The sequence below is a fragment of the Notamacropus eugenii genome, chromosome 1 (assembly GCF_028372415.1).
Source record: "Notamacropus eugenii isolate mMacEug1 chromosome 1, mMacEug1.pri_v2, whole genome shotgun sequence".
Classification (NCBI taxonomy): Eukaryota; Metazoa; Chordata; class Mammalia; order Diprotodontia; family Macropodidae; genus Notamacropus; species Notamacropus eugenii.
In genome coordinates, this window is record NC_092872.1 from 720,342,041 (window position 1) to 720,369,642 (window position 27,602).

The 27,602-nt window shown below is 41.4% G+C and overlaps 1 protein-coding gene and 2 long non-coding RNA genes across 20 annotated transcripts in view; 1 reads left to right on the top strand and 2 right to left on the bottom strand.

Moving 5' to 3' along the window:
* LOC140522125 (uncharacterized) overlaps nucleotides 1–27,602 on the bottom strand; it is a 384,637-nt gene that overhangs the window by 241,557 nt on the left and 115,478 nt on the right. The window lies entirely within an intron of this gene.
* The window catches only part of LOC140522166 (uncharacterized), a 518,496-nt gene that overhangs the window by 143,983 nt on the left and 346,911 nt on the right, over nucleotides 1–27,602 (top strand). The window lies entirely within an intron of this gene.
* LOC140521620 (uncharacterized) lies at nucleotides 10,041–27,592 on the bottom strand. Of its 18 annotated transcripts, none has more exons than XM_072636902.1 (7): nucleotides 27,532–27,592; nucleotides 27,182–27,335; nucleotides 26,719–27,019; nucleotides 26,263–26,375; nucleotides 19,878–20,004; nucleotides 18,422–18,517; nucleotides 10,041–14,459 (listed from the first exon to the last, which is right to left on the bottom strand). In XM_072636902.1, the coding sequence occupies exons 4-7, from the start codon at nucleotides 26,293–26,295 to the stop codon at nucleotides 12,706–12,708; spliced, it is 2,010 nt and encodes a 669-aa protein (XP_072493003.1). In that variant the 5' UTR covers nucleotides 26,296–26,375; nucleotides 26,719–27,019; nucleotides 27,182–27,335; nucleotides 27,532–27,592; the 3' UTR covers nucleotides 10,041–12,705. The 18 variants fall into 18 exon arrangements, with proteins under 18 accessions (XP_072493003.1, XP_072492979.1, XP_072493012.1 ...); XM_072636878.1 differs by having other exon boundaries at nucleotides 26,719–27,094; XM_072636911.1 differs by having other exon boundaries at nucleotides 27,259–27,335; nucleotides 27,532–27,588.

Below are 27,602 nucleotides of genomic sequence, written 5' to 3' on the forward strand. Positions count from 1 at the left end.
AGGCCCATTAAATCAGCTGGAAGCCTAAGTCACATGTGGTAGGAGGAGATTGCTGAACAGTCAGAATGGGAAGGGTGGAGCAGAACCAGGAGGGAGTGAGCTCAGTAGGGTCAGAGGGGAGAGGATTCAGGCAGGCACAGGCAGCAAGGCTCAGCCATGTCAGTGCTTGCTTGTGAGAAGTTCCTGACTGAGGGGAGGGGGGAGGCTTGGAAATGGCTTTGCCCCCATGGTTATCATGTTTATTTTCTTCTTGGTGACTATGAGAGATTTGGCTTTCTGGTTCTAGGATTTGGCTTTCCGGTGTGTAAATAAATGTTTTTCTTCTGCCTTCTATATGGAGAGTCTTTTATATTTGGCATATTCATAGTCATCATCAGTGCAGTGGTGATAAATCATGTTGGCAAAGTACATTGAAATTTTATCTCTGTTTATCCTTAGAATTGCACTAAGAGGGAGGTGCTATTAAAAAACAGCACCAACGTGGGGGCATGGGGGGGAAATAACCATTTTACATATGAGGAAACTGAGACAGTCAGAGTTGAAGTGACACAGTCAGGGTTTAACATCAAGTAAATATCTAAGGCAAGAATTGAACTTATTCTTCCTGAATCCAGGCCCTACTTTCCCTGCACTGTACCACCTTGGTGTCTGCAATGTATCTACAGAGACATTGATATATCCAGATGTGATTCAGCATGAGAAGTCCCTATACACAAACATCACCCTGTGCGTCTTGCAATCTTATCTACAAAGGAGAGTCCTGGGGAATTATCTTTAGCACTCAGAGGTTAAGTAGTTGCTGAGGAGCACAGCCAGGGTGAGAATCAGGACTGGATCTTGACTCTCATGTCATCTCCTTGCCCATCAGTCCCTGTGGCCTCATGTTATTGCTTGTGCTTATATCGTTAATATCTATACCTGTGTCATCTATCTATTTCACCTATCTGTCATCTATACCTTCCATGTCTGTATCTACCTATTCTGGGAGAGGAAATGAGGACAGAGAGAGAAGAGTGAGGGCTGAGGATCCTTCCAGCTATTTTGGGAAACACAGGCCTGAGACCACCAGGGATATTTGGGGAAAGAGTGTAAGCCTTGGGATGTGAACTTGCTAAGTGCCAGCTCTCCAAGTGAGTAGCTGTGTGACTCTGATGAGATTCCTAAACCTCTCTGAGTTGGCAAAATGATGAGAGAAAAAAAGCTTTGTAAGAGTCAAGGAATCATCTCTGAGCACGAAGGGTTTGTTGAAGTCACCTTGACTTGGGGAGTCACATTACTCTCTCTAATGTATGAGTGATCACATGGGATTTCAGCAAAGAATAAATATACAGAACAGGAACTAAAGAATGACAGTTCAGCCTAGACAGAAAGGGAAGAGAAAAAGGAACAAGGTTAAGGAATCTTTCTCAGAAGAAAAAGGGTAGAAAAAGAAAAGAAGCAAGTTGGAGAGGAGAAGGGATTGTGAATGAAAGACTTTAGATATAAAGCTAACACTATAGGCAAATTAGAAGAGCAAGGAATAGTTTACCTGTCCAATTTGTGTAGAAGGGAGGAATTTATGACCAAACAAGAGATAGAGGACATTATAAAATGCAAAGTGGATAATTTTGATCATATTAAATGGAAAAGTTTTGCAGAAAGAAAGGCAATGCAACCAAGAATAGGAGGGAAGCAGGAAATTGGGAATTTTTATTCGTGTCTCTCATAAAGGCCTCGTTTCTAAAATATATATAGAATTTAGTCAAATTTATAAGAATACAAGTCATTCCCCAATTAATGAATGGTCAGAGGATATGAATAGGCACTTTTCAGATGAAGAAATTAAAGCTGTCTATAGTCGTGAAAAAAATCACTATTCATTAGAGAAACGAAAATCAAAACAACTCTTAGATACCACATAACACCTATCAGATTGGCTTACATGACAAAACAGAAAAAATTATAAATGATGGAGAAGGTGTGGGATAAGTGGAACACTAATCCAGAGTTTGTGGAGTTGTGAACTGATCCAATCATTTTGGAGAGTAATTAGTAATTATGCCCAAAGTGCCACAATAATGTGCATACCCCTTGACCCAGCAATACCACTTCAAGGGCTGTATAGCAAAGAGACCATCAAAACAGGAAAAGGATCCATATGTACAAAATTATATATAGCAGCTCTTTTGGTAGTGGCTGACAACTGGAAATTGAGGGCATGTCCATCAATTGAGGAATGGCTGAACAAGATGTGGCGTAAGACTGTAACGGAATACCATTGTGCTATAAGAAATGATGAGCAGGCCAACTTCAGAAAAATTTGGAAAGATTTCTATGACCTGATGCTGAGTGAAATGAGCAGAACCAGGAGAACACTGTACACAGTAATAACCACATTGTGTGATGACTGAGTTTGGTACAGTTGGCTCTTGTCAGCAATGCAAGGACCTAAAAGAACTCCAAAAGACTGATAATGGAAGCTGTTTTCCTCATCCAAAGAAAGGAATATGGAGTCTGAAGGCACATTGAAGCGTACTACTTGCTCCTTTTTTTGTTTTCTTTGCTTTTTCTTTCTCATGGAATATTGATGAGGTGTAAGAAACAATGAGCTAGCTGATTTAGAAAAACATGGAAGATGCTATTCACCCTCAGAGAAACAGATGATAGAAGGAAATGAGCATAATATGACCTTACATATATGGGTACGAGAATATATGTGAATATATATGTATATATATACGTTTATAGACATCTAAGTACATACATATGTATATGTTATATCTACATATAGATATAGTTACATATCCACGTTCAAGTGCAGCATTGCAGCCTTCTTTGCAGTGTTGGGGGAGGGAAGGGGGAACACAAAGTAAAAAGGATACAGCACATAACAAAAGTATAGCAAGGAAGCAAAGCTGGGTAGCTTCAAAAAATTGTGTAGTATTTATCAACTAGGTTTTCTTGAAATGGAAATTTATTGTTTTATATTGAATCTTCTCTTATGGTCTACTGTGTACATGGCAATTCTCTTTCTTTTCTCATTTTCTATTTAAGTTTAAAATTAGAAAAAAAAAATAACCTACCCTAAAATAGAATAGGGACCACAGAAGTCAACTAAAAGGGTAAAGGTCTAGGCATTCATGGTCATGGTGGATGTCAGCGAGCCCGCTAGGGTGAGCAAAGTAGTAGAGCAAGACCTCATAACTATACAGAAAAAGTATAATTTGCCAAATGCTCTGCATTAGGCCTTTTGACCCTCACAACGGCCCTGGAGATGTAGGGGCTCCTATTATCCCCTCTTGGTGGTGGAGGAAACGTAGGCTCAGAAAACTTCTGGGGTTATTAAGGTTCAGGGGAAAGGTGGATTCAAATTCACTTCCTTGTGAACTGAAGCAAAGCATTCTATTAGTATCTTAGCAGATAAATATTAGAACTGATTCTGGGAAGGAACATGCCTGGGCTACACAGACTCTCCAGATCCATGCACTGTTAGCTCATAATCATAGGAGCACTCTTTTAAGACATCTATATCATTCTTCTTCCCAATGGTTGCTTGAGAGGGACAAGATTCTAGCCACTCAGACACACACACAAACACATATGAACACACACTTACGTGCACACACATGGCTTTACCCTTCCTCTCTGGGCCTGGGAGTGGGCTGTCCCCCAGTCCTTGTACTGTTCCCATTCCTAACACACACATCTCAGGATCCAGGACTTTCTTTAAGATTCAACTCAAGTAGGGCTTCATCTGGATCCTTCACTCAGTTGCCCACAGCAATAAAATCCTCCATCATGAAAAAAGGAGGGATCATTTAAATTTAACAGCTATGTGCTGCTCACCAGCTCCCATTAATTGGTCATCCAAACAGCAGAGATGTGGAGGAACTATACCAACAGGGTTATTTCACGAGCCATCTTCAACCATCACTGAGTAAACTACGGAATGACTGCCTACCAATGTCTTCCCGTCTCACAATGACTCCTACAACCTGGACCATGTTTTACCCTTCTATAAAACAAGGCACCACTGTCAGTTCTGGTCACAGGTTCAGGCTCATGAGATCCTGACCCCTCAATAACAGAAATAGGCTCTTTCTTCTGTCTGTGGTTCTATACCCCCCCTCCACACACACACACACACAGTACCAGAGAAATCTACTTAAAACGTAGGTTACACTCATATCTTGGGTCTTCCCAATAGAGAATGTGGAAAGCTAGTCAAGGTACCAGGTAAATTAGTCGAAAGACCACAATCGAATTCCTTTACCTAAAAGACACACCCATTGCAAAAGGATCCCAAGTGTCCATTGAAAAGAGCCTTGAAGAAGGAAGAGCAGTAACACATTTCGCACTATTGCACTCTCTGAAGGTGGGGGGAATTAAACATCAGAAAGTGAAGCAATTTGTAGGAAGAGGAAATGGACATTTCCTCTCAGCTTTGCACTGTGGAAAGATATATCTAAATTTTGGGGCAAGCCTGATGGGGAATTGGGCTGGCTCTCCCACATATTGGCTATCTTCTCCAAGTGTAGACTTACAGAATTCTCCTCCTACCAGTCAGCACTGTGTGAGGTGCCCAGTGACCCTGAACTTCTCAAATCCCAAGCAGGCCCTTAAGGTGCAGAAATCAAGAGCACATCTCAGTTTTCTAAGAAAAGAAAAAAACCCAGACTAAGACCCACCTAGGTATGATGTAGGTTTTCTGTACAAATACACAGATGCCATGGTGCCAGGGTGGGAGAAAGGTCTGCATTTTACCTCTGGTTCCCCCAAAGGAGGGCTCCATTAGGAACTTGTGGGCGGGTGACAAGCAGAGAGTGATCATCAGGAGAACAGCTATTTCATTACAAATTCCAGCATCTCTTCATCTCATTTTCATAGATTCCTCAATCAAATCTCAAGGAGCTTATTAAATGGTTCCCCTAGATCACAGAGTTACCATGTGACTCAGATGAGAATTTTCTGGATTCAATATGAGTAGCCTCTTGCTACGAAAACACAGCTTTCTAAATGCTACAGTCTCCCAGACATGCCAAGCGGCCATGGGTGATGGAACACAGTGGTCTCAAAAGAAGTCCAGTTGTACTTTACCCAAAGAAAAGGAAATATACCTCAGGAATCTGAGATTAGCAGACTTTAGTGGCCAACGGGTAAGGCTCCACTGAACTTGCAAAGTCACATTTACAAAATATCCCTCCTTGTCTACTGTCTACTCCCATGTACTCCAACATAACTCACCTCGGTTCACAATATGCTGCCAAACTTGCAGACGGGAAGACTCATGGGAGTCAGGGATGGTCATTCTCAATTGGTTTTTTGTTTTGAGGGGACAAAATGAAGTTCCATCAAGAACAATAGACAAGAATGTAGTTTTATTGGAAGGCAGTGGGCGAGTCTCCAGAGAGGGTAACTGCTGGATGAACTCTGAAGAATATGCTGTCCTTCTCTGTCCAGGCCCTGGCCCCTTTTACACATGGCTGGGAGAGGAGGGTATTAAACTGGGAAGCAGCATCCAGTGGTGTGAGCCCTGCCTGTTTGCCTTAAATTCTTAAAATCCTCATTCTTAAACCACTCCTTGGGGGTCTGTTATTGGGTCAACCCCACAGGAAGAGGATGCAGATGGGGAGACTTGTCAATGGAGCCAGGTTTACTGATGAGCATGTCCCGCAGGTTTATCATCTGAGGTTGGAATGAAAGTTACAAAAAATTCCCCTTCTTTTTATTTTACAAGTTCACTATCTGTCTGTCCCCCTAGAAAAGTCATACAGTTGGCTAATACTAGATGAATAAGGCCCAACATCCTCTAAGAATATGGAATGTCTGAAGCTGTGGCCTGGGGAGAATCACCTCCTCCCTAGAGGTGAGGCACTGAGCAGGCTGGGGAAGCTTTTGTTTGTGGCTGCAGGACTGTAGGAAACAGGAATCATTGTATTTCCAAGAGTAATTATTGGCAGCAAACACTGCCTCCACAGGACTGGGGGTGAAAGTGAAATCTGTCCCAGACCCACTGCCAGTGACCTGGGCCAGGACTCTGGAATGCAGCTAAGAAGCTTCACAGATCAGCAGTTTGGGTGACCTTCCTGACTCCTGCTTGCACCAGGTCATCCACTTGCCAGTGCTGGAACCGGCCCTGTCACACGTTGTCACTCTGTCTCCTGGAGCCACAGACAGGGAGGATGGACAATTTTGTGGAAAACAATGAATCCCCAAATTTCTGGCAATCTATTGGTTTTTTTTGTTTTTTTAAATCAATTTTTGACATCAGCTATGTTTTCCCACAGACCTCTCAAGCATTTTTATATTTAGTTTTTATTGGATGGCCTGGTCCTGCTTGTCAGCCCATCTGCCTTCTGCACTCAACTTCCTCACCCGCTGGATCCAGGGAACCTTAAGTTTCATTTTATTTGGTTTTCCAGTGATAACCTTTACACCAGAGGCTCATTCTCTGATCTGCTGTGTCTTACCCTGAGCCCAGAGCAACAAGAGCCAGAGGAGCTGACAGGGGGAAGTCATCCTGTCCCTTGGAGATCTTAGACAGAGGACCCTAAGGCCTAAGACAGGCAGGATGAGGGGACTTTATATCCTGAGCAGAGCCTGTGAGAGCTCCCTTGGGTACGTAAAAGAGCCTCAGGTCGAGTATAAGCCTCATCTCAGGGTCCTGTCAGTCAGACTAGGTCACATCCCCTGAGGTTGTTCCTGGGGGACATGGCTTCCTCTTTTATGTCCTTGAATTTGTGAACTCAAGAACATAGAGAAGTTCATGTTTTGTGTGTGACACAAGACTAGTTGCTGATACTTGTGGATAAGTGAGAGAAGGCTCCATCTGTGCACCAGGAGTAGATTCCCTGTAACCAGGACAGAACTCCAAGCTCTGGACAGGTGGTAGAGATGGCAGGAGCTCAGGGTCCCTCCTCTGACTCTCCTCCTGCACCTTTCCCTATACCTCTCCCAGCTAGAGAAGCTAGGAAGTCAAAGAAACAGTAAGGTAGGTCTAGCCAAGGCTGGACAGGCCTTGAGCCAGGGTACCTGAGAAAAACCTGGATTAAGGGACCCAGACAGTCCTGACATAACTATGTCTTAAACCCAAATCACTCTGACTCCCACTGACTGCCCTAGAATCAGTCCCAGTCCAAGCCTCTGGGGCCCTTGTTTGGGTTGTGATGGCTCAGAGTGAGTGTAAATAGCAATCATTTCTGTTCTGGTAAGAAACCCTGAGAGTCCTTCCCTCCCAGACTGATTTTTTTTTCTTTTTTTGAATAGCAAACGACAGCATATTTTGCTTCAATTCTTAAGAGAACTTAAATCACTAGATCATTCTTACTTCAGACAAACTGTGACCTGGGCAAGCCCTTTATTTAAAGAGAACAAGGTATCCCACTGCCTCTGGAGCCATTCCAGTCATTCTGATCTGTATCTTGCCACTGGACCAGATGGCTCTGGAGGACAGAGTGAGGTTGGTGACTGTGCAGGGCCCTGCTCACTGAAATCCAATTCATTTGCAAGTCAAGACATCACCCTTATGATGTCACTGGTACTCCAGGAGAATGAAGGACAACCTGTCAGTACAAGAGCAATAGTGCCCTCTCCTGGTTAGAGGGAGAAGGGACAGGAGGCCTTCTTCATGTTCCTCATCCTTTATCCAAGATCCTGCAACAAGCATTGTTAAGAGCTACAATGAGCAGATGTTTTCACTGCTGTCCTTAGAGTCCTTAGGGCAACCCTTGTCATGGGAAAAGAGAGAGAGTAGACTCAGCACCTGTTACAAACGTGTACGTTTTTTCTGAGGCCTGAAGCCCACGTTTTTAATGCATAAGCTCTGCATTGTGGGAAACTTGACAGCAGGAACCCACCACATGAACTCAGAGAAGAGCTATTTTTCTCCCATGTTGACTGAAAGTTTGGTTGAAGGAGAGGCAACAGGCCAAATGCAATAAGATAACAGAATTTGACAAAGTTTCCATTGAATTTATGAACCAGGATGTCTGTTTTCTTTACCACTAACATGCCATAACATATTACATGTCCACAAAATATTAAGATAAGGAAACTATCCCATTATTCAGAAAAAGTGTCTTGGGTTAAAGGTCTCTTAAGAGGTGTTAAGTGAGCCCTATCTGGCTTTTGGTGACGTAGGAAAAGGCATTCTCTGAATTTGCTTCAGAGAGAACAAAGAGATTATTGAAAAATTTATATTAAATATTATAACCTGACACTAGTTTTTTAGGTAGCACACACCTTTCTGGTCTCCATGTACTAAGGATCAGTGGCATCAGCCTCCATGTTATTTTTCACACATGAATCTCCATCTCCTGATGCTGCATATTCACTAGCTTCCACCACTGCCCCACCCCCAACCCCAGCCCATTCCTTGAGTGCTGTCTCTCCTTGTCTCAAAGTTTCCTGATTTCACCATATTCCTTCGAGAAGCCTTGCTTGGTCCATTTTCTGTTTATTTCTTCCAATTACCTTGTATGTAGATTTTATGTAGGAAACAAGGAATCAAATGGTTTTTTAAGAGTCTGCTTAGTGCCAGGAACAAGAACTTTACAAATATTATCTCCTCAGATCCTAACAACCCTGCTAGGTCCTAATGATCAGGGAAATTTGAAACCTTAAAAGGAGATCCTTGAACTTCCTCACATATTTCAGGAACCCAGTATCTGGCCCACTCCAGCCCACCGGGATTCCTGAACACTTTCATCCCATCTAGGCTCCTGTCTCTAATTCCAGACAACCTCAGAATACTTGCCACTGCCAGATCCCATCCACATCATCTCCTAGTCTTTCTGTATAAAAATATCAGTGTCAAACTCATCAAATGCAGATTCCTCAAATCTCGCCCACTTGTGTTGGTGTCACAAATAGTGCAGACTCACCAGGCATCTGACTGGGTTCTATTGGTGACACAATAAACTTGCTGCTTGGACTGAAAGGTCTCACTGGTTGAATTCTTTTGAGGACCACCCCCACCTGTGCCCTTAGATTTCAGGATTCCTAGAACAGCTAGACTGCAAGACTGTCAACTCCATTTTACAGTGGAGAAAAATGAGGCAAACTACTCAGTGTCTGAGGCAAGATTTGACTGATTCAAGGCCAATCAACCTATCCCCATTATTTCCTAGTGATTATGCCTGCTCTGGGTGTGGGGGTCACGTAATTGTTTGCAAATTGTCTATTTTCTTTCTCCATTCTGGAGAATTGCAAGAGCCTACCTCTTGCCTAGAAAAGATCTGGTGTTTAACAAAAACTTATTGACTTAAATACTTGACCAAACCCTTTAGAATGTGAGCTCCCTGTGGGGAGGGGTACCTTGATCGGTAACCCCAAATCCTACCACAGAGCCTGGCATGCAATCTGAGTTTGTTGAATTGACATGATGGAATACCTGGACAAGAAGGATTGGAGTCATTTTCTCATTTGCTGCATTCCAAGATCTGACTATCAGTTTTATTCAAGGAAGGAGAACCATTTTGAACTTTTTGGAGTCTATTCAGAGTGAATTTGTTCAAAGGTGTAGGAACTGTCATACATATTACTCTAGGTGGAAATTTCATAATTTTCATAATCAGTTGCCAAATTCTCATAAAACTTGGATATTATAAACAAACTTGCAAGCTCCCCCTCCCCAAACCTTTCTTGACCTGTGAACAACTTAATTACTCAGTAAAACACTTCACTACTTTAGAATTAGAAAACCTCTACTTTAAGCAACTTCTGTCCCAGGGCTGATAACATTTTGTAACCTAAAGCATTTGGTCAGGCCCCAAAAAACTCCCCAGAAAAGGAGAATCTCTGTCTTCTCTGCTTTTCCCAAAAGCTAAGTTATTACTTTATCTTTTAAAATATATTCAATTAAATACTTAGCAGTTTGTGAACATTGCAATCACATTCTCCAGCAGTTTAATTCATCATATCACAGCATCTAGATCAAAAGAGAAGCTGATTTCCTAAGAATACAAGTGCGTCACCCGCTAGGTATGATTTTTAAAGTTAATATCACTTATCAAATATTTCCCAAAACTACAATAAAATTTTGAAGCATAGCAAAAGTTACATTACAGATTTAAAACAAATTTTATTGTTTTGGAAAGAATAACTTAAAAAAAAAAAACTTGCTCACATTGAAATGACATCAATTGCATTGAATATATTTTCCAAATTATCACCTTACATAGAAAGCATTTGTCCAGCTGTAATTTTAACACTCTAGATGGACTGTTGTCTTTTAACAAAATATTTATAAGAGAACATTTTGTTCCAGCAAAGAACAACCTGAGTACCCATCAACTGGACAATGGCTAAAGAAATTCTAGCGTATGAATTCAAAGGATTATTATTGAAGAATAATGACAAACATCAGGATTTCACAGGAAACAGCTGTATTTTTAGGGAATTCATCACAGTAAGTAATTTTGGATGTTTAATGAGGTCTCTTAAACTGCAAAATCTAATGAGATCTTGGACAAGAGACTTAATCTTGTTAATTAGATCCCTAAGTTTTATCTCCAGCAAGATTTTTCCAATGTATACTTAAGTACGGTTCAAATCCAAAGAAAACCATTCAATATCACAGTAACAATTCTATCTTCCAACCACTGCCTCCAAAGAGGCCAAAGTTGCTCAGTTTTATGAAATCAATAACTCTAAAATATTCTTATAGGGAAAAGATGTGGGAGGGTGACATTCTATACAATCAGTCCAAACATGATCTGGAGCTGACTGAGGCTCAGATCCTAAATTTCTTACAGCAAAATTCAGACTCAAATTTAAGAAATCAGGGAAAACCACTAGACCCTAAAGATATGATCAAAATAGCATGGCTTACGGATAGGAACTGGAAGTGATGGACAGATTTCGGGGATTAGATGTGGTAGACAGAGTGCCTGAAGAGCCACTGACAGTGATTCTTAATATTGCACAGGAGGCAACAATTACACATCTTTCACAGAAAAAGAGCAACAAAACAAAATGTCTGTCTGATGAGGCCTTACAAATAGCTGAGGAAAGAAGGGGAAAGTAAAGGGGAGATTTCCCCAAATAATTTGTGAGAATAGCAAGGAGAGATAATGGTTCCTTAATTGGGCATTGCAAAGAAATGGAAGAAAACAACTGAATGGGAAAGACAAGAGACCTTTGCAAGAAAATTTGAGCTGTCATGGGAGTATTTCCTGAATATATGGGCATGGAGACTTCTATGGACAAGGTCAGGCACTCACTTGTCTGGGCTCTTCCAGATTCTCTTGAAAACAACCTTGAAATAATGACTCAGAACGAATTTTGGAGCAGTGAACCACATTACCTGTCTAGGACAGCTTGAAAGGTAAACAGGAAAGGTGTCTCACTACAGTGGGAGAGTGCAGTTAAGTGAGGAAGCCAGTGACAGGTTTCACCCTAGGATGCCATAACACGTTAGGGAAGACATGAGAAACCTTGGGGTTCCTGAGATAAATTCAATCTGTTTTTGGGGCTTCATGCACTATATGAAATATACTACGTCTAGTGAGGTCTGTGCTACAGGGAGAAAACATTACTCATTAATTGGATCCATATATTTTATGTCCAGCAAGATTTCTTCAATGTACACATTGGAATACACAAAAAATCATCAGATGATCACCATCCTACCATTATTGCTTTTATGAGGCTTCCTTGCATTGTGAATATTGTGCAGTCTACTGACCTGCCTCTTCCAGGTAAATGGGGGTCCTCATTAAACACATTCATAAGTCTTTTCTCCACTAGCAATCCTTGATGTAAAGGAAGAGATGATCTCTGGTTGCAGACCTTTCCAGAGTCCAGACAGGACTAGATCATAAGGTGAAATTTCTGATGTCTACAAGCTCTGTAGTGCTTGTAGAATGTCTTTCCACATTCATTATGGAAATACTTTCTATCCCATGTGAATTCTGATAGGAAATATCAGAATAACATCAATAATGACTTTAGCTTGAACACTTTTCATATTGATTGACTAATTACATGTCTTCTAGAATGGATTCTCTCATGTGAGAGAAAACAATGTTTCTCCCATATAAATAAACAATTATTCAATTAGGACAAAGCTTTATTCCCATCTCCTCATTCAGAAATTGGCCAGTGTAGGTAACTCAGTCCTTGAAGGGAAGGGCTGATGATCACATGAAATCTTGGGCAAGACCTGGGAAAATTTATATCAGACCAAAATGTAAAGGGATTTTATTACAGGTGAATTCTGGCCCATTGGATTTTAGTGAAACCGTTCTGAGGGGAATTGTACCCCTCTGGTCTAGACTGCACTAAGTAATGGTGATCTGGCGACAAGTAAGTCCCCCTGTCCAAAACTGAGTCAAGATTCAGGCCCCTCCCACTCAGTCCCTCATTAGAATAAGCCCAATTCTCATAATACTCATTCTCATTAAAATTTAAGTAATCAGCATTGATTTATGCCTATAGGTAACTCCCACTTAGCTAAGGGAATATAAGTTTTGAGAGGGCTCCATGATTCATGTTTCCTTGGTAAGAGATAGCTAAATGACCATTGTTTTATAAATTATAAACAAGCCATGATTAAATAATTACCTAGAAATGATGTCTCCTCAAATTTGCTTTCATCAGATTTGTATAATAACGTGAGAATGTATATAAAAGCATCAATCATATTATATATCTATCCAGTGTGAATTCTATTATGTGCAGCAAGTAGGAAGTCTGGTTCTGAAAGCCTTTCCACACTGATCACATTCAGGGTTTCTTTCCAGTGTGGATTCTCTGGTGTAAAGTGAGGTGGGAGTTTCGTGTGAAAGCTTTTCCACATTGATTACATTGATAAGGTTTCTTTCCAGTGTGGATACTCTGATGTGCAGCAAGACTGGAATTCTCTCTGAAAGCCTTTCCACATTGATTACATTGATAAGGTTTCTCTCCAGTGTGGATTCTCTGATGTACAGTAAGTTGGTAGTTTTGTCTGAAAGCCTTTCCACATTGGTTACATTCATATGGTTTCTCTCCAGTGTGGATTCTCTGATGGGCTGCAAGATTGGAGCTAGACCTGTAAGTCTTTCCACAATAATTACACTCATACGGTTTTTCCCCAGTGTGAATTCTCTGATGTGCAGCAAGTAGGGAGTTTACTCTGAAAGCCTTTCCACATTGATTACATTCATATGGTTTCTCTCCAGTGTGGATTCTCTGATGTACATAAAGATTTGAGCTGCTTGTGAAAGCCTTTCCACATTGATTACATTGATAAGGTTTCTCTCCAGTGTGGATTCTCTGATGTACAGTAAGTTGGTAGTTTTGTCTGAAAGCCTTTCCACATTGGTTACATTCATATGGATTCTCTCCACTGTGGATTCTCTGATGTATATAAAGATTTGAGCTGTATCTGAAAGCCTTTCCACATTCATTGCATTCATAAGGTTTCTCTCCAGTGTGGACTCTCTGATGCAGGATAAGATCGCAGCTGTATCTGAAAGCCTTTCCACATTCATTGCATTCATGAGGTTTCTCTGCAGTGTGGATTCTCTGATGGGCTGCAAGACTGGAGCTCTTTGTAAAAGTCTTTCCACATTGATTACACTCACATAGTTTTTCCCCAGTGTGAATTTTCTGATGTGCAGCAAGTAAGGAGTTTAGTCTGAAAGCCTTTCCACATTGATTACATTTATGTGGCTTCTCACCATTGTGGATTCTCTGATGTACATCAAGACTGGAGCTAGAATGGAAAGCTTTTGCACACTCACTACATTCAAAAAGTTTCTTTCTATTGTGGATTCTCTGATGTGAAACAAGTAGAGAGTTTTGTCTAAAAGCCTTTCCACACTGATTACATTCACAAGCTCTCTCTCCAGTGTGGATTCTCTGATGTGCAGCAAGATTGGAGCTGCTTGTGAATGCCTTTCCACATTGATTACATTGGTAAAGTTTCTCCATATGGGTTTCCTGATGTAGAGTAACATGGCCTTTAAATCTGAATGCATTTCCACAAGGATTACATTCATAAGGTTTCTCAACATTGTGGATTTTCTGATGTTGAGTAAGATTGGAGCTCTGTAGCAATGCCATTCCATGTTTATCATATTTATAAAGTTCCTCTGTAGTCTTGATGCTCTGATGTACAGCAAGACTACAGGTGCAACTCCCATCCTTTCCACACTGACTGCATTCAGGAGATTGCCTCTCACTATCAATCATGTGATGAATAAGGAAGGAGGAGGGTTCACTAAAACGTACATCACATTCATGAAGATCATGTGGGTTCTCTCCAGTATGAATTTTTTGACAGTAAATCAGGGAGGACTGTTGACTCATGCTTTTCCCACAGTGATGACAACCATAAAGTTTATCTCCAGGGTGAACTTTCTGAAATACAGCACAGATTTGGCTCCTAATGAAGTCACAGTGACCATCACTCATGAGGTTTTCTTGCTGTGTTTCTTTCACAGAAATACTTAGCTTTTCAGTAGTCTCTCTCTTTCCAGGTCTAATCATTCCTTCTGCAAAAAAACAAATCGTGAAACATATTTACAGAGACACAGGTACACACACACAAAATTATAAACACTTCCCTCCAGTGGAAGAAAGTAAACTGATCTATATGACACTTCTTCAGGTAAAGGTAAAAGTCTTCCCAGTTAAATTGACACAATCACAATGTTTGAAAATGCCACTACTTCAGATCTGCAGAATAACTTGACTTGGAAAGACCTTCACAGACAATCACATTGGATCTTCAGAAACACCTCTGAAACTGGCAGACCCAGAGTTCTTGCTACAACCTCAAATCAGGCCATGAACTCTGAATGGCTGAGTTACCTGAAAAGTATCCCTGCAGATGACATTAGATCACCCACCCTGCAATTGGGCATGTTCTGTTCACAGAACTGGATGGCCCTTTTCCATGGCACTTTCGTTCAAATTTTTTTGAAGAAAAAATGTTTTCTTTTTGCATGCTTGACTTTTTTCTCCCTCTCTTTGGGTCTTCCTATCACCTGAGACACAAAAATATTGAAATTAGGCCAAATCATAAGTGTACTTTAAACTCCAGGGAAAAGAAAAGTCAATCAATGGAGGTGGCAAACTTAACTGTTGCCTTATTGTAAGAAACTGCCATAGCAACTGCCAGCCTTGAGCAATCACAACTGTGATGAGTCAACAGCCAGCAACACTGGACCAGAGACCCCACCAGAAAGATTAGGACTCACGGAAGGCCCAGGCACAGGTGGTTTTATTACCAACAAAATATTGTTAATTAAAATATGTACTCTGAAAAAACAAAATAGTATTGTGCATGCCATAGAAAACAGTATTTATAAACATAAATTTTATATGCACTGAAAAACCAAAAATTGAAGTGACTCACTTGATTGCAATATATGCTTTACTGCAGAGCTCTGGAACTGACTCTGCAGTATCTCTGAGGTGCACCTGGATTTTTTCTCACTCTTGTTTTAATTTTTAATCTTTTTTCCCCTATTTCTACTCTCCTTAGTCTATTATTACATTCACTCCTTGAGTTCCCCTTTATTCCACTGTATCCCATTGAACTAGATGTCTTTACACTCCCAAACACTCTCCTTTCTCTGGATTAGTTAAGAACAAGCTTCCTGATCTATTGTTTCTTCTCCACCATTTCCATGTTCCTCTGACAGACTGACAGCTCCTTGACCTCAGGGACTGCCTTTTCCCTTCCTAAAACTTGGTGAGTTGCCTAGAAAACTGAAGGTGCTTAATCCATGCTTATTCACTGACAGGACCCATGGTTGATGCTAGGCCCCAGCTTCTGCCTCAATCCCTATATTCTGTTCTCTGCCTTACTTGGCAAATGCAGACCTGTTTCTCACTCTTTCATTTTATCTCCTTTTTGTGTGAACTTTGTCTGCTTCTAAACCTGATGGGAACTGAGCATGCCCAGAGAGAACACTGCAGAGACTCTTTTTAGGCTCCTGAAGCATCCCATACTAAGGGACACCTAGGAATTTCTAATTAGCACTTGGCCAAACTGAGAGTGGCTGTCAGCCAATGAATCTGGCCAACAATTCTCCAAGAAGGGGCCAAAGATTGGGCCTTAGAGATCAAGGGAGGGACATAATTTGATAATTTAGGTAAAGCATATCCTTGGATAAATTCTAAATGAGGCAACAACCTTTGCTTGTACTTAGATGCTACTGAATGGAAAGAGAAAATCATAAATCCTGCTGCCTGGTTCAACTACAATTTTAGGGTATTTAAATTCAGGGTGGACCTCATGGTGAAAAGGGTATCCTTTGAGTCCCTTTGGGTAGTTAAGTGGTGCAGTAGCGACTGATTAGGGAGACTTATATTCAAATCGAGCCTCAGACACACTTACTAGAGTTGCAACCCTTCCCAAGTCACTTAGGGCTCTTTCCCTTCATTTCCTTGTCTATAAAATGAGCCTGAAACACAAATGGGAAATCACTCTAGCATCTTAGCCAGGAAAACCCCAAAAGAGGTCCTAGTGAAACAGAAATGACTGGAAGGACTGAAAACCACGACCTGACTCCCTATCTCCCTCACCACAGCAGCTTTCCCAGTTCTTTTAATTCTTTCCCAAATGTCCCTGATTGCCTCTCCCATTGTCCACCCCTCTACTCACCTTCTCAGTGAAGAAATGTGCCTTCTATTTTTTCTTTGAAAAAATTGGATGCTTATCAAGAGCTATCTTATCCTCCTCATTTTCCATCCATGAAGTGACTTTTTGTCTTTGACCTCACTGTCAGATGAAATGATCCCCCTGCTGGCTAAAGCAAACTCCTTTCCATGAATAAATCATCCCATTCCAGGTCATCATCTTCCTCAGTATGCTGCCCCTCCAGCATTCCTTTTAATCACTACTTTCCAGTCTCTCCCACACTAATGACTATTTCCCTACTGCCAGAAACCATTTCTTGCTAATGCTCAAAACATGATCACTTGATCCATTCAATCTAAGAGATATTTTTCCATGATCTTTCTTCTATTTCTTGGCTAAACAGCTGGAAGTGCCCACTTACAAGTGGAGTCGCCAACCCTTTTCTCTAAAATTCTCAGCAGTCTAGCTCCCACTTTCATTGTTCAGCTCAAATTCCTCTCTCCACAATTACCAAAAACATCCACGTTGTTAAATCCACTGGTCACTTCTTCATCCTCACCTTTCTTTCCTTCTCTACAGCTTTTCACAATCAATCATCCTTCTTTTTCTCTCTCACTCTCCCTGCAATTTAGTGACACTAATATCATTGTTCTCCAAAACAAACTTATTCTCTTTCTTCCAGCCCTCCCATCTTCCTACTTTCCTAATGCTCTCCAAGGAATCCTCCCATTAGAGCACATTCATAAATGAGGTATCATGCCTTCCTCATGGAGTTTCACAAACACTTCTGTCCCACATATTCAATCTGCTCCTATGTCCTCTGATTGCACCCAGATAACATCTCTCCCATAACACCCCCTTCTCTCCCAACACTTCTACTGTCTTGGTTCAGGTCCTGAACGCCACACAACAGAGCTATTTCAAGAAAGTGATACTTGTTCCAGGTGTTCCAAGTCTCCCTCCACTCCAGTCATTCCACCACTCCCTTACAAAGACCATCTTCCTAAAGTTCTTGACTGACCATATCACCACATCCTCAACAATCTCCTGGGGGTCCCTAGGAAAAGGATCAAATACAAAATCTCTTCTAAGGCTATTAATCACCTACCCTCTCTCTTTACATACCCCTCCCTTATTCTTCTAAATTTTCTTTCCCTTCACATCCCCACCAAACATGCTATAATCCACTGGTATGAGCCTCACTTTTATTTTGTGAAGGGGACACTCTGCCTTCCAAATGTTTCGGCTTTCCAAGCCATGTCCAGACATGGAATGCCATCCCGGCTTCCCTGAAGCCCCAGATTGGGCCCACCTTCCACAAGAGGCTTTCCAGTCTTCCTTCACTGTAGTACATTTCCTCTCTCAATGAGATCTAATCTGTCTTGTCCGTAATCGGTTTCTACATGGTTGTTGGCATGTCATCTGCCCACCCAGTCTGAGAAGATCAGGAGAGCAAGGAATGTTCCTTGCATCTCTTTATGTTGATTAAGAGTGGGTATGGAACTTAGCAGCAACTTTCTAAGTCTTCACTGATGAGAACAATGCCTAAGAAAGAAACCATATTTAAAAGCCTAACCCCCTTTTGCACTTTCAGGGAAGTTACATGCCCCCAAATTCTAAACAATGCATTTTTTTTAGGATCATAGATTTATCAGTAGGGGATAGCTTAATTGCACGGTGTCTAACTTCCTAATTTTACAGAAGAGTTAACTGAAAATCAGTGGGGTTCAGTGACTTGTGCACAGACTCACTGCTAAAGTCTGAAAAAGAATCCCAATTCAGATGTTCCTGCCCCCACATCTAACACCTGCTTTGCTACAACACCAAGAGACACAGCTCTCACGTGCCTGCTTTTTCCTCACTCACCTGGACAGCAGGTCCTCAGGCCTTCTTGTTCCAGCATCAATGGCACCTCCCTTTCCTCCAAATAAGGAACCAAATATTCTCTGGGAACTGGAAGCCCTGATAATGTGGAAAAAGGAATGAACATGGAGACATACTTAGAATTTAGTTCTCTTTCAGGAAAACAGAGTACATACAAAGCCACTCCATTCTGAGAATCACTCCTTCATGTTCGCAAACCTCTGGCTTATTCTTCCATTAATGGTTGTAATGCCAGTAACCAAAAAAGGATATGCCAGATCAGCATTGAGCTCCAGCAGATTAGAGCTTGATAGATCAGCTCTGGCTCTGCCTCCTCCTCAACTCCTCACCCCATAAAACCTATAAAAACCTGGTTACTGTTCATTCAGTGAGTCATTGCTCTTCTGGTGAGATTCTCCTTTTGGGGAACTGAATGAACCTTAGGTACTCAAATTTTAACACTTGGCCAGTCTCTGATTCCTGCCATTGACAGGGGCATGCAATCAAGGAGGAAAAGATGGTGGCCAAAAGTGTTTAAACATGATTTCCATAGCATTCATTTTTAAGAACTTTGGGGAAAGGTGGGGGAGAAGATCATGGAGCCAATGGAGAATCAGAAAATTTGATCATGGTGCACCTTCCTCAAAGGAGGCACTCATTGCAGAATTTCATTATCTAGAAATTAGAGGCGACTGGTAGTGAAGTAGGGCAAGGTCTGGGAATAGACTGAGAAATGCCAAAGATTAAATCTCCCCTCAGACAGTTTTTAACTGTGTGTCTGGAAAAGACACTTAACCTGTGTTTGCTTCAGTTTTCTTAAATGCCATTTGGGGATAATGGTATCAGCTAATAACATTATATTGTAAAGAAAGGACATAACACAACAGTTGATGAACAGCAGGTGAATGGGAAGGATTATTTCCCTCTGTCCTTTCCCACCATCTGTACAACATAGTGGAGGCAAATGAAAGAAAGATTAAGGACAAATGTGTGACACTTGGCACAATCAGAAACTGAGAGTTACAAAGTGATGCTTCTCAGAAAGTAGGATATCCTAAATACTTGGCCCATCCCAAAGAGGAAGAGGTTACAGAGAAAAGCAGGCCAAGCACTTCTCAGGTACTTGGCAGACAAAATTAATATCCAGGGAGAGGTTGGGCTAAATAATCCATAGGATTAGTTCTACATCTGAGATACTTCAACACTGACCTACCTCAGGCTACCTAGAATTGGCATGAGATAGCTGCAATAGCAACAACAGAACATACATGTTATCTTCATACCATGTACTGACCTTCTAGAGGAAAACCAGGCAGCAGAAGGACCCTGTCTCTTGGACACTGGAGACCAGCACATTTCCCTTTCTAGTAATAGATAAATGCTCCAAAGTCAGCACACTGGAAAATGAAGATATTGCGTTTGGTAGCAGACTCAGAGTGGCCAGGGAAAATGTCCTTACCCAAGGAGAGTAGGTTGTGGGCATTCTCCAGCATGACCTCCTTGAAAAACTCCTTCTGAGGATGGTCTAAGAGGTCCCATTCCTCTGGGGTGAAGTCCACAGACACATCCTGAAATGTCACCAGCTCCTAAAGCATCAAGAGCCACAAGATTGAGACCTGAAAGACTCCAGAATTCAGGCAGTCTAACCTCACCAAGTGAGAAGAGGAAACTGAAGCACAAAAAGGGGACTGAACGAAAAGTCTTATCCTAGTTCAGTGAGAATCAACATTTAAAACCATAGTCATTGAGCTCAATGAAAACTTGAGAGAAGTATTTCATGTGTCTTTTTTCTGTGAGATAGAAGCACCAAAGGAGGGGTAAAAGTGAAATGTCTTCCTTATCAGAACTGATAAAAATAATATTTTATCAACAATATTCTGTCAGGTTTGTGAGAAGTTGGCAAGTAGAATATATTCTGGGGTGTCAGGTGGAGAATGTTTGCTATAGAAAAGAGAGGGAAGAGAAAGAAAAAAATCTGGTTAATTTCCTGAGAGCCTGGAATAAAGTCTTCTCTAGATAAAAGATGAAAAGGATTCATAAGATATACTAATTACAATCGAGACTGAAGTGAAGGAGATGAGACTTTCCAGCCAAGTGAAGAAGAATTCTCTGTTATTACAGTGTGTCTGGGGCTGCCCTTTTTATAATCCGTCATGGCTAAAACATCTTATGCCTTTTACTTATGATAGCTTTCATTTGTCAATAAGTTATTATTTCCTCATTAAAGTATTTAGTTTTATAGTTCTTCATTTTTGTTGTTCTTTGTGTTCACAGCAGACCAAAACTGCATCACTATGTAAGGGTTCAAGTACAATGTGTCTGACCATGGATGATCAGACTAATAGAGGCCAGAAGGCTCTGCCATAGGTTGGGAACAAATAGTCCACATGAATATTTGGGGTGGAAATGCCTCTCAATTTGCACATCTCACTATTCTTTTGAAATACTGCAATTCTGCTTTGCTAGCACAGCACAGCATGCACGTTCTTTGATCTTGATAACCTATGCTGGGTGGTCCTTTCACAGTCTCCCATGTCTCACCACTGACTCCAAAATTCTTCAGAAAGACCTTGGGAATATGGCCTTGTACTATGTCTTCTGACCACAATGAGTGCCTTCTTTGCATAAAACAGTCCTTTAGGCAAACATCCTTTTGGCATTTGAACAACATGGCCAGTCCATCAGAGTTGTGCTCCCTGTTGTAGAATGTGAAGGACTGCCAATCTAACTGGAGAAAGGACCTCAGAGTTCAGTACTTTGGCAGGAGACCTTCAGATTCTCCCTAAGACAATTTAAATGGGATTCAAAGAAGATTCACAATTTTTCCACTTGCTACACTCAGTGGATGGTGCCATGCTAAATGGTGGACAATCTCTATTTTCTTTTTCTACATTTTTTGAAATATTATTTTCCTCTACTACACATTATGTTTTTAATATTTGTTTTTAAAATTTTAGAGTTCCAAATTCTATCTCTCTTTCCCTCTATTCCTTCCCCCCCTAATTTAGATAATAAGCAATAAGATATAAATTGTACATATGCAATCATGTAAAACATTTCTGTATTAGTAATTTTGTACAAAAAGACTTGGAAAAAATAGAAAAAGAATGTAAGAAAAAAGGTGAAAAATAGCATGCTCCAGTCTGTATGGCAAACAGTATCAGTCCTTTCTCTGGAGACAGACTTTGCCATTAGTCCTTTGGGCATTTTCTTGGATCACTGTATTGCTGAGAAGAGCTAAGTCACTCACAGTTCTTCACTGAACCACACACATTGCTGTTACTGTATACAATGTTCTCCTCGTTCTGTTCACTTCAGGCTGCATCAGTTCAAGTAAGTCTTTCCAGAGTTTTCTTAAATCATCCTCCTGGTCATTCCTTATAGCATAATACTATCCCATTACAATCAAATACTAGAGATTGTTTAGCCATTCTCAAACTGATGGGCATCTCTTCAATTTCCCACTCCTAAGCAATGCAAAAAAGAGCTACTGAAAATATTTTTGTACAAACAGGTCCTTTCCTCATTATTTTGATGGCTTTGGGCTATAAACATAACAGTGGTATAGTATTTATTGGATGAAAGATTATGCACACTCTCCTAATTTTGGGGCACAGTTCCAAACTGCTCTCCACAATAGGTGGACCAAATCATAACTCCACCAACAGAACATTAGAGTCCCAGTTTTTCTACATCTCTTCAACCTCCATCATTTTCCATATTTCTCATATTAGCTGATCTGGTAAGTATGAGTTGGTGCCTCAGAGTAGTTTTAACATAGCACGTGTCTAATACAAGTTTAGAACGTTTTTTTCATGAGTATAGATAGGTTTCATTGAATATTCCCAAAACTGCCTGTTCATATCCTTTAATTATTTATCAGTTGGAGAATGAAGTATATTTTTACAAATTAGAATCAGTTCTCTATTATTCATGAAATAAAGCCTTTATTAGAGATACTTGTTGAAAAAAATTCCCTAATTCTCTCCTTTCCTTATAATTTTCATAGTATTGACTTCCTTTGTGCTAAAACTTTTAAATTTTATATGGATTTAATTTAATTAAATTTTCTGTGAATTATGGATTGTACAGTTGTATTATTCTCTAGAACTTGTTTGGTCATAAATTCTTCCCTTATCCACGCACCCATGGAATTTTTGCTAAAAGTAACTGTGGACTAGGGCAGGAAGATATTACAAACGTGTAAAAAGGAAGAAACTATCAATACAGCCTTTCATTCTGTAATAAAATAAGAATGGAAATTGCCTCAAAGACAACAAAAGTGTCAAACCAAATGCAGACTTAACAACAATATTTATACATTTAATTCTATAGTAATGAAATGATGGGGACAACTGAGGGCAGTGTGGATAGAATGTTGGAACTGGAGTCAGGAAAATGAGTTCAAATTCAGCTTCAGTCTCTTACTAGCTACGTGATCCTGGCCAGGGCTTTTCATCCTGTTTGGGTCAGTTGCCTCATCGGAAATATGAATTGGAGAAGTAAAAACCACTCCAACATCACTGCAAAGAAAACCCCAAATGGGGTCACAAGGACTGGGACACGGCTGAATAACATCAATAATAACAACAACAAAATTGTGGAGGTCACGTTTCACAGCAGAAGAAAATAACAAAATTCATTTGGAAAAATAAAAGAACTACAATAATATCATGGGGAATGATGGAAACAAGTAAGAATAGGGGAGGAAGAGACATCGAACTATAGTAAACAGCACTGATCATCAACGCTATGTGCTACTGGGGGAAAGAGGGAGTGAGAGAGAGAGGGAGGGAGAAATGAATGGAACAGATTAAACGAGGGAGGCTCAGAATCATTAGAACTGAGTAACTCCATGTTTGGTAAAGTGGACAAAAGACTGATTTAGGAAAAAATCAATTTTTGGCTAAAAAAAAAACCACTACTGAGAAAAGCAGAAAGCTGTCAGGAAGGAAATTAGGAATAGACCCGCACCTCATACAATACTCTACAATACATTCCAAATGGATGTTTTATTACTGTTCAGTTGCTTCAGTCTTATCTCACCCTCCATGGCCACATTTGACGTTTTCTTGGTACAGACCTGATACACTAAGAGGGTAAAATAGAAATTGAAAGAATCCACCAATCATCTCCTAAAAGAGATCTAAAATTTAAACTGCCAGGAATATTAAACTCCAGTGCTCCCAGTTCAAGGCAAAAAAAGAGTACAATCAGCCAGAAAGAAGTAATTCATATGTCAAGGAACTACAGTCAAGCTAACTCACAGGTGAGGAACTTATACATTAAAAATAATTGGAAGGTGTGGAATAGAATATTCACGAAGACAAAGGAACTAGGATGGTGACAGAGAATCATATACCCAGAAAAACTGAATATAATCCTTCAGGGGAAAAAAATGTTCATTCAATAAATAGAGGACATTCAAGCATTCCTAATGAAAAGACCAGACCTCAATAAAACTTGGGTCTTGAAATACAAGACCCAAGAGAAACATCAAAAGGTAAACAGAGCAAACAAAAGAGATTCAATAAGGTTAAAATGTTTATATTCCTACATTGGAAGATGATGCCTGTAACTATGAAGACCTTTAGGACTATTAGGGCAATTAAGAGCATTAGAGTATTTGAAATTTTACTAAACTATATTTGGAATTACACTATAAAAGGGGTACAAAAATAGGGATGCCTTTGATCCAGGAATAACAATATGAAGCTGCTATCCACAAAAGGTTTTTTCAAAAGATACAAAAGGACCTACTCAGACTCTTTCTGGGGGGGCAAAGTACGGGAGATTGAGGAGATGCCCACTGATTGCCTTTACAAGTTGTAGTATATGACTGCAGTGGAATACTACTGTGTTACAGAACATGACAAGCAGGATTTCAGAAAAACCTAGAAACGCTGAAATAAACTGAAGGAACTTAGCAGAAAGTAATAGCAATATTGTATGATGAACAGCAGTGAACAACTTAGCTCTTCTCAGCTATATAATAACCTAAGACAATCTGAAAGGATTCATGATGAAAAATGCTCTCCCTCCTCCATAGAAAGAATTGATTCAGAATATAGACCTAAGCACACTAGATTTCACTTGCTTTCTTTTTAGCACAATTTTTTTCCCATGAGCTAATATGAAAATGCTTTACATGACTGCATATGTAGAACCTATTTCTGATTACTTACCACATGGAGGAGGGGTAAGAAGAAGGAAGCAGGTAGAGAACTGTGACCTCAGAATTTTGGAACAAAAATGTTTTTACATGTAATTGAGGGAAAAGGAAGTATTGTTTTAAAAAAGACTAATAGCCAGTGGCAGCTGGGTGACGCAGTAGACAGAGTACCAGACCTAGAGACAGGAGGATCTGAATTCAAATTTAGCCTCAGACACTTACTAGCAATGTGACCCTGGGCAAGTCACTTCACCTTGTTTGTCTCAGTTCCTCCTATGTAAAATGTGCTGGAGAAAAAAATGGGGAAACACTCCAGTATCTCTGCCAAGAAAACTCCAATGTGTCAAAAAGATTTAGACAAGACTCAAACAACTGAAAAACAACCAATAGCCATTCCCCAATAGATAAATGGTTAAAGGATCTGAACAAAATGTTATCAGAAACAACTGCCAAGAATTCCTACCCATATGAAAAAATGTCCCAAAATACTAAGAAAAGTAAACCATACCACAGAGAACTGATCTCACACTCGACAAAACTGACAATAGCACCAGTCAATGATGCAAGAGTTGTGAGAAGGTGGGCACACAAATATATTGTGGATGGAGCTATGGAAGTGGAGAAGATCATGCAGATCTGAGTTCAAATGCTATCTCAGACAATGACATATGTGACCCTGTCTGATAACTCATTGAATCTGCTGGCCTCAGTTTCCTGTGAAAAAAAGGTAAGAGCAACTACACTATAGGGTTGTTGTGAAGATGGTCAAAAGTAGATTTGGGGGACAAAGGAAGACACTCCACTGGGTCTTTGCCTTTGAGCCCTACGCCTCTTTGATAAGAACTGAGTGTCTCCTTTAGGACCTCCTTTTTTCCCAGTATAAAAGAAAACTCCCAGAATTTTAAATAGTTCCCCAAACTCAGTCCCTTCTTATATCCTCTCTGACAAAAGAAGTACCAGGCCTTTCATAAACGCAAATAAAGTAATAGCTAAAGAAGGCATTCTTTTCTTTGGCCTGGTCCAAACAGCTTGGGGAAGGGCCTTTGATCATGGGAATGTGACCCAAAAGACAACTTAACCGGTCTACTTGACTCTGCCAGATTTTCCAGAAACACAGGACCAGAGCATGCAGGAGGTCAGGAACACCTCAGCCCCTCCTCATGGTATTTACTCCTGTCACCCCTCACTGGCCCCTCAGTATATCCTTCATGATGCCCAGCTATAAGACAGTGTGCACCAGACAGATGAACACACATCAGACCATGGAGAGTAAGCAGAGCATCCTGTCTTCCAGGTCTGCCAGGGAGAGCTTGGCCAAAGAGGCAAAGGGGGTGGAGGGTGGGGCAGTTCTAGGGACACATGGGTAGGGGTGGTAGCCATGCACACAGGAGCAAAGACAAGATCCCTACAGAACAGAGAGGAAGGAGTGAAGAGGTCTTAGGATGGGAACAATTGGGGGTGAGGGATAGTTAGTGATTGTGATGCCAATATGCCATGGATTAATTCAAAAGACACAGAACAGGATGGTGGTGTTAGTATGGTTTTCAATTTCCCCCCCTATTTTTGTAAAGGAACAATCCATAGGGAGGGGATTGCCAGCCTCACAGACAATCATCTTTGTCTACAGAAATGTCCTCTGTGGGGGTCAAGTCTGTAGAGAGAGTGCACTCACCTGGGGTGGGGGTCTGCAGCTGCCAAGGGCCATTCCTTCTGGCTCCACACTCTCAGCTTGGGCCAGGCTTTGGTCTTCTACAGACAGCTGGGGAGAGAGAAGGATCCTGAAGCCTAGAGGTAGGGTCAGGCAGGACAAAGTTAGTCCCACCGTCTCCTACTACTATTCTTTCCCCTTCCTTTCCCCCATTCTTATTCAGATAACAAGGGGCAGAAGGTACTTGGGATCCCACGTGGAACAAGAGCAGTCAGAGCCTCAATGGCTACGGAATCAGAGATTTCCCTCTGACTGGGTCCAGGACATGAGCAGAAAAGGGCAATCCAGCTCCTGACCTTTCCCCCACCCCCACCTAGAAACTGAACAATCCTCTCAAATATCCTGTATTTGTGGCCCCCACCCAGAGCAACCCTTCTTAGTGGGTTACCCTGGAATCATCCCAGGCCCCTTCTCCTTTACCTCAGGATCACCACAGGCAGCCTGCCACCCCTCAAGCCCATCCCAAATCTTCCCACTGTCCTTTCTTTTTCTCTACAAAGTCAGCGTTGACCCAACCAAACGGGCAGGTTAAAAAAACAATCTTCCCCTCCTCTCTCGGCAACACAATCAGCCTAGTCTCTGAATGAAAAATGGCCTGAGGGGCCCAGTTCTTGGAGGCAGATCCAGGCCTTCACGCGGGCGTTTTCAGGTTCACTCAATCCTTCCACTTTTATTTCACTCAAGGCAGGATTCCTGGGTCCCTGACGGTGAGGTGTGAATTCTGTGAGAAGGTGACAGAGTCTTAAATCCGGGGGTTGAGGGGGTAGCCCCAGACTCTTGAGAAGTGATCGGGAGTCTGCAAAAGAGTTAGAAGGAGGAAGCTTGTCCAGGGACCAGGCTGGGGGGAGAGGACTGGTCCAGGGGGACCTGGAGCTAGACTCACCACAGGGTCAGAGGGAAAGGACGAGATCCAGTGGGATGAACAGCCAGCAGGTCTGTGAGGGGCTGGCTCAGAACTACCTGGCACCTGCACCCACAGAGATGGCCTCCAGAAGGCAGAGATCTCGGGTCCAAGAGAAGACAGCGTGATCCAAGATCTGAGGAAAGAAGGCTGAGGGAAGCTCCAGACGTAGGGTGGAAGGCAGAGAAATCTGAGCACAAGTTCCGGTTTTCAGCCAGCCCACTCTGGGAGGCTCCTCCCAGCCTCTGACGCCCCCTTTTCTCCAATCCCACCCAGGGTCTGGCACTCAGGACCCTTTCTCCCTCTCCTCCCCAAGTCCTGCCCTCCATCACCTGGGCAGCCGTGTCCACTGGGATAGCCCCTCTTCATCCTAGCCTCTCCCCAGGCCTCCAAACTCCACCCC

Bases quoted from the DNA above. Each gene is read 5' to 3' on its own strand.
- LOC140521620 (XM_072636864.1), bottom strand. From the start codon at position 27,568: ATGAAGAGGGGCTATCCCAGTGGACACGGCTGCCCAG. The intron at 27,336-27,531 runs GTGATGGAGGGC...TTCTTTCCTCAG, and splicing joins CAGTGGACACGGCTGCCCAG to ATCTTGGATCACGCTGTCTT. The intron at 26,350-27,258 runs GTAGTTCTGAGC...CTCTCTCCCCAG, and splicing joins TCTGTGGGTGCAGGTGCCAG to CTGTCTGTAGAAGACCAAAG.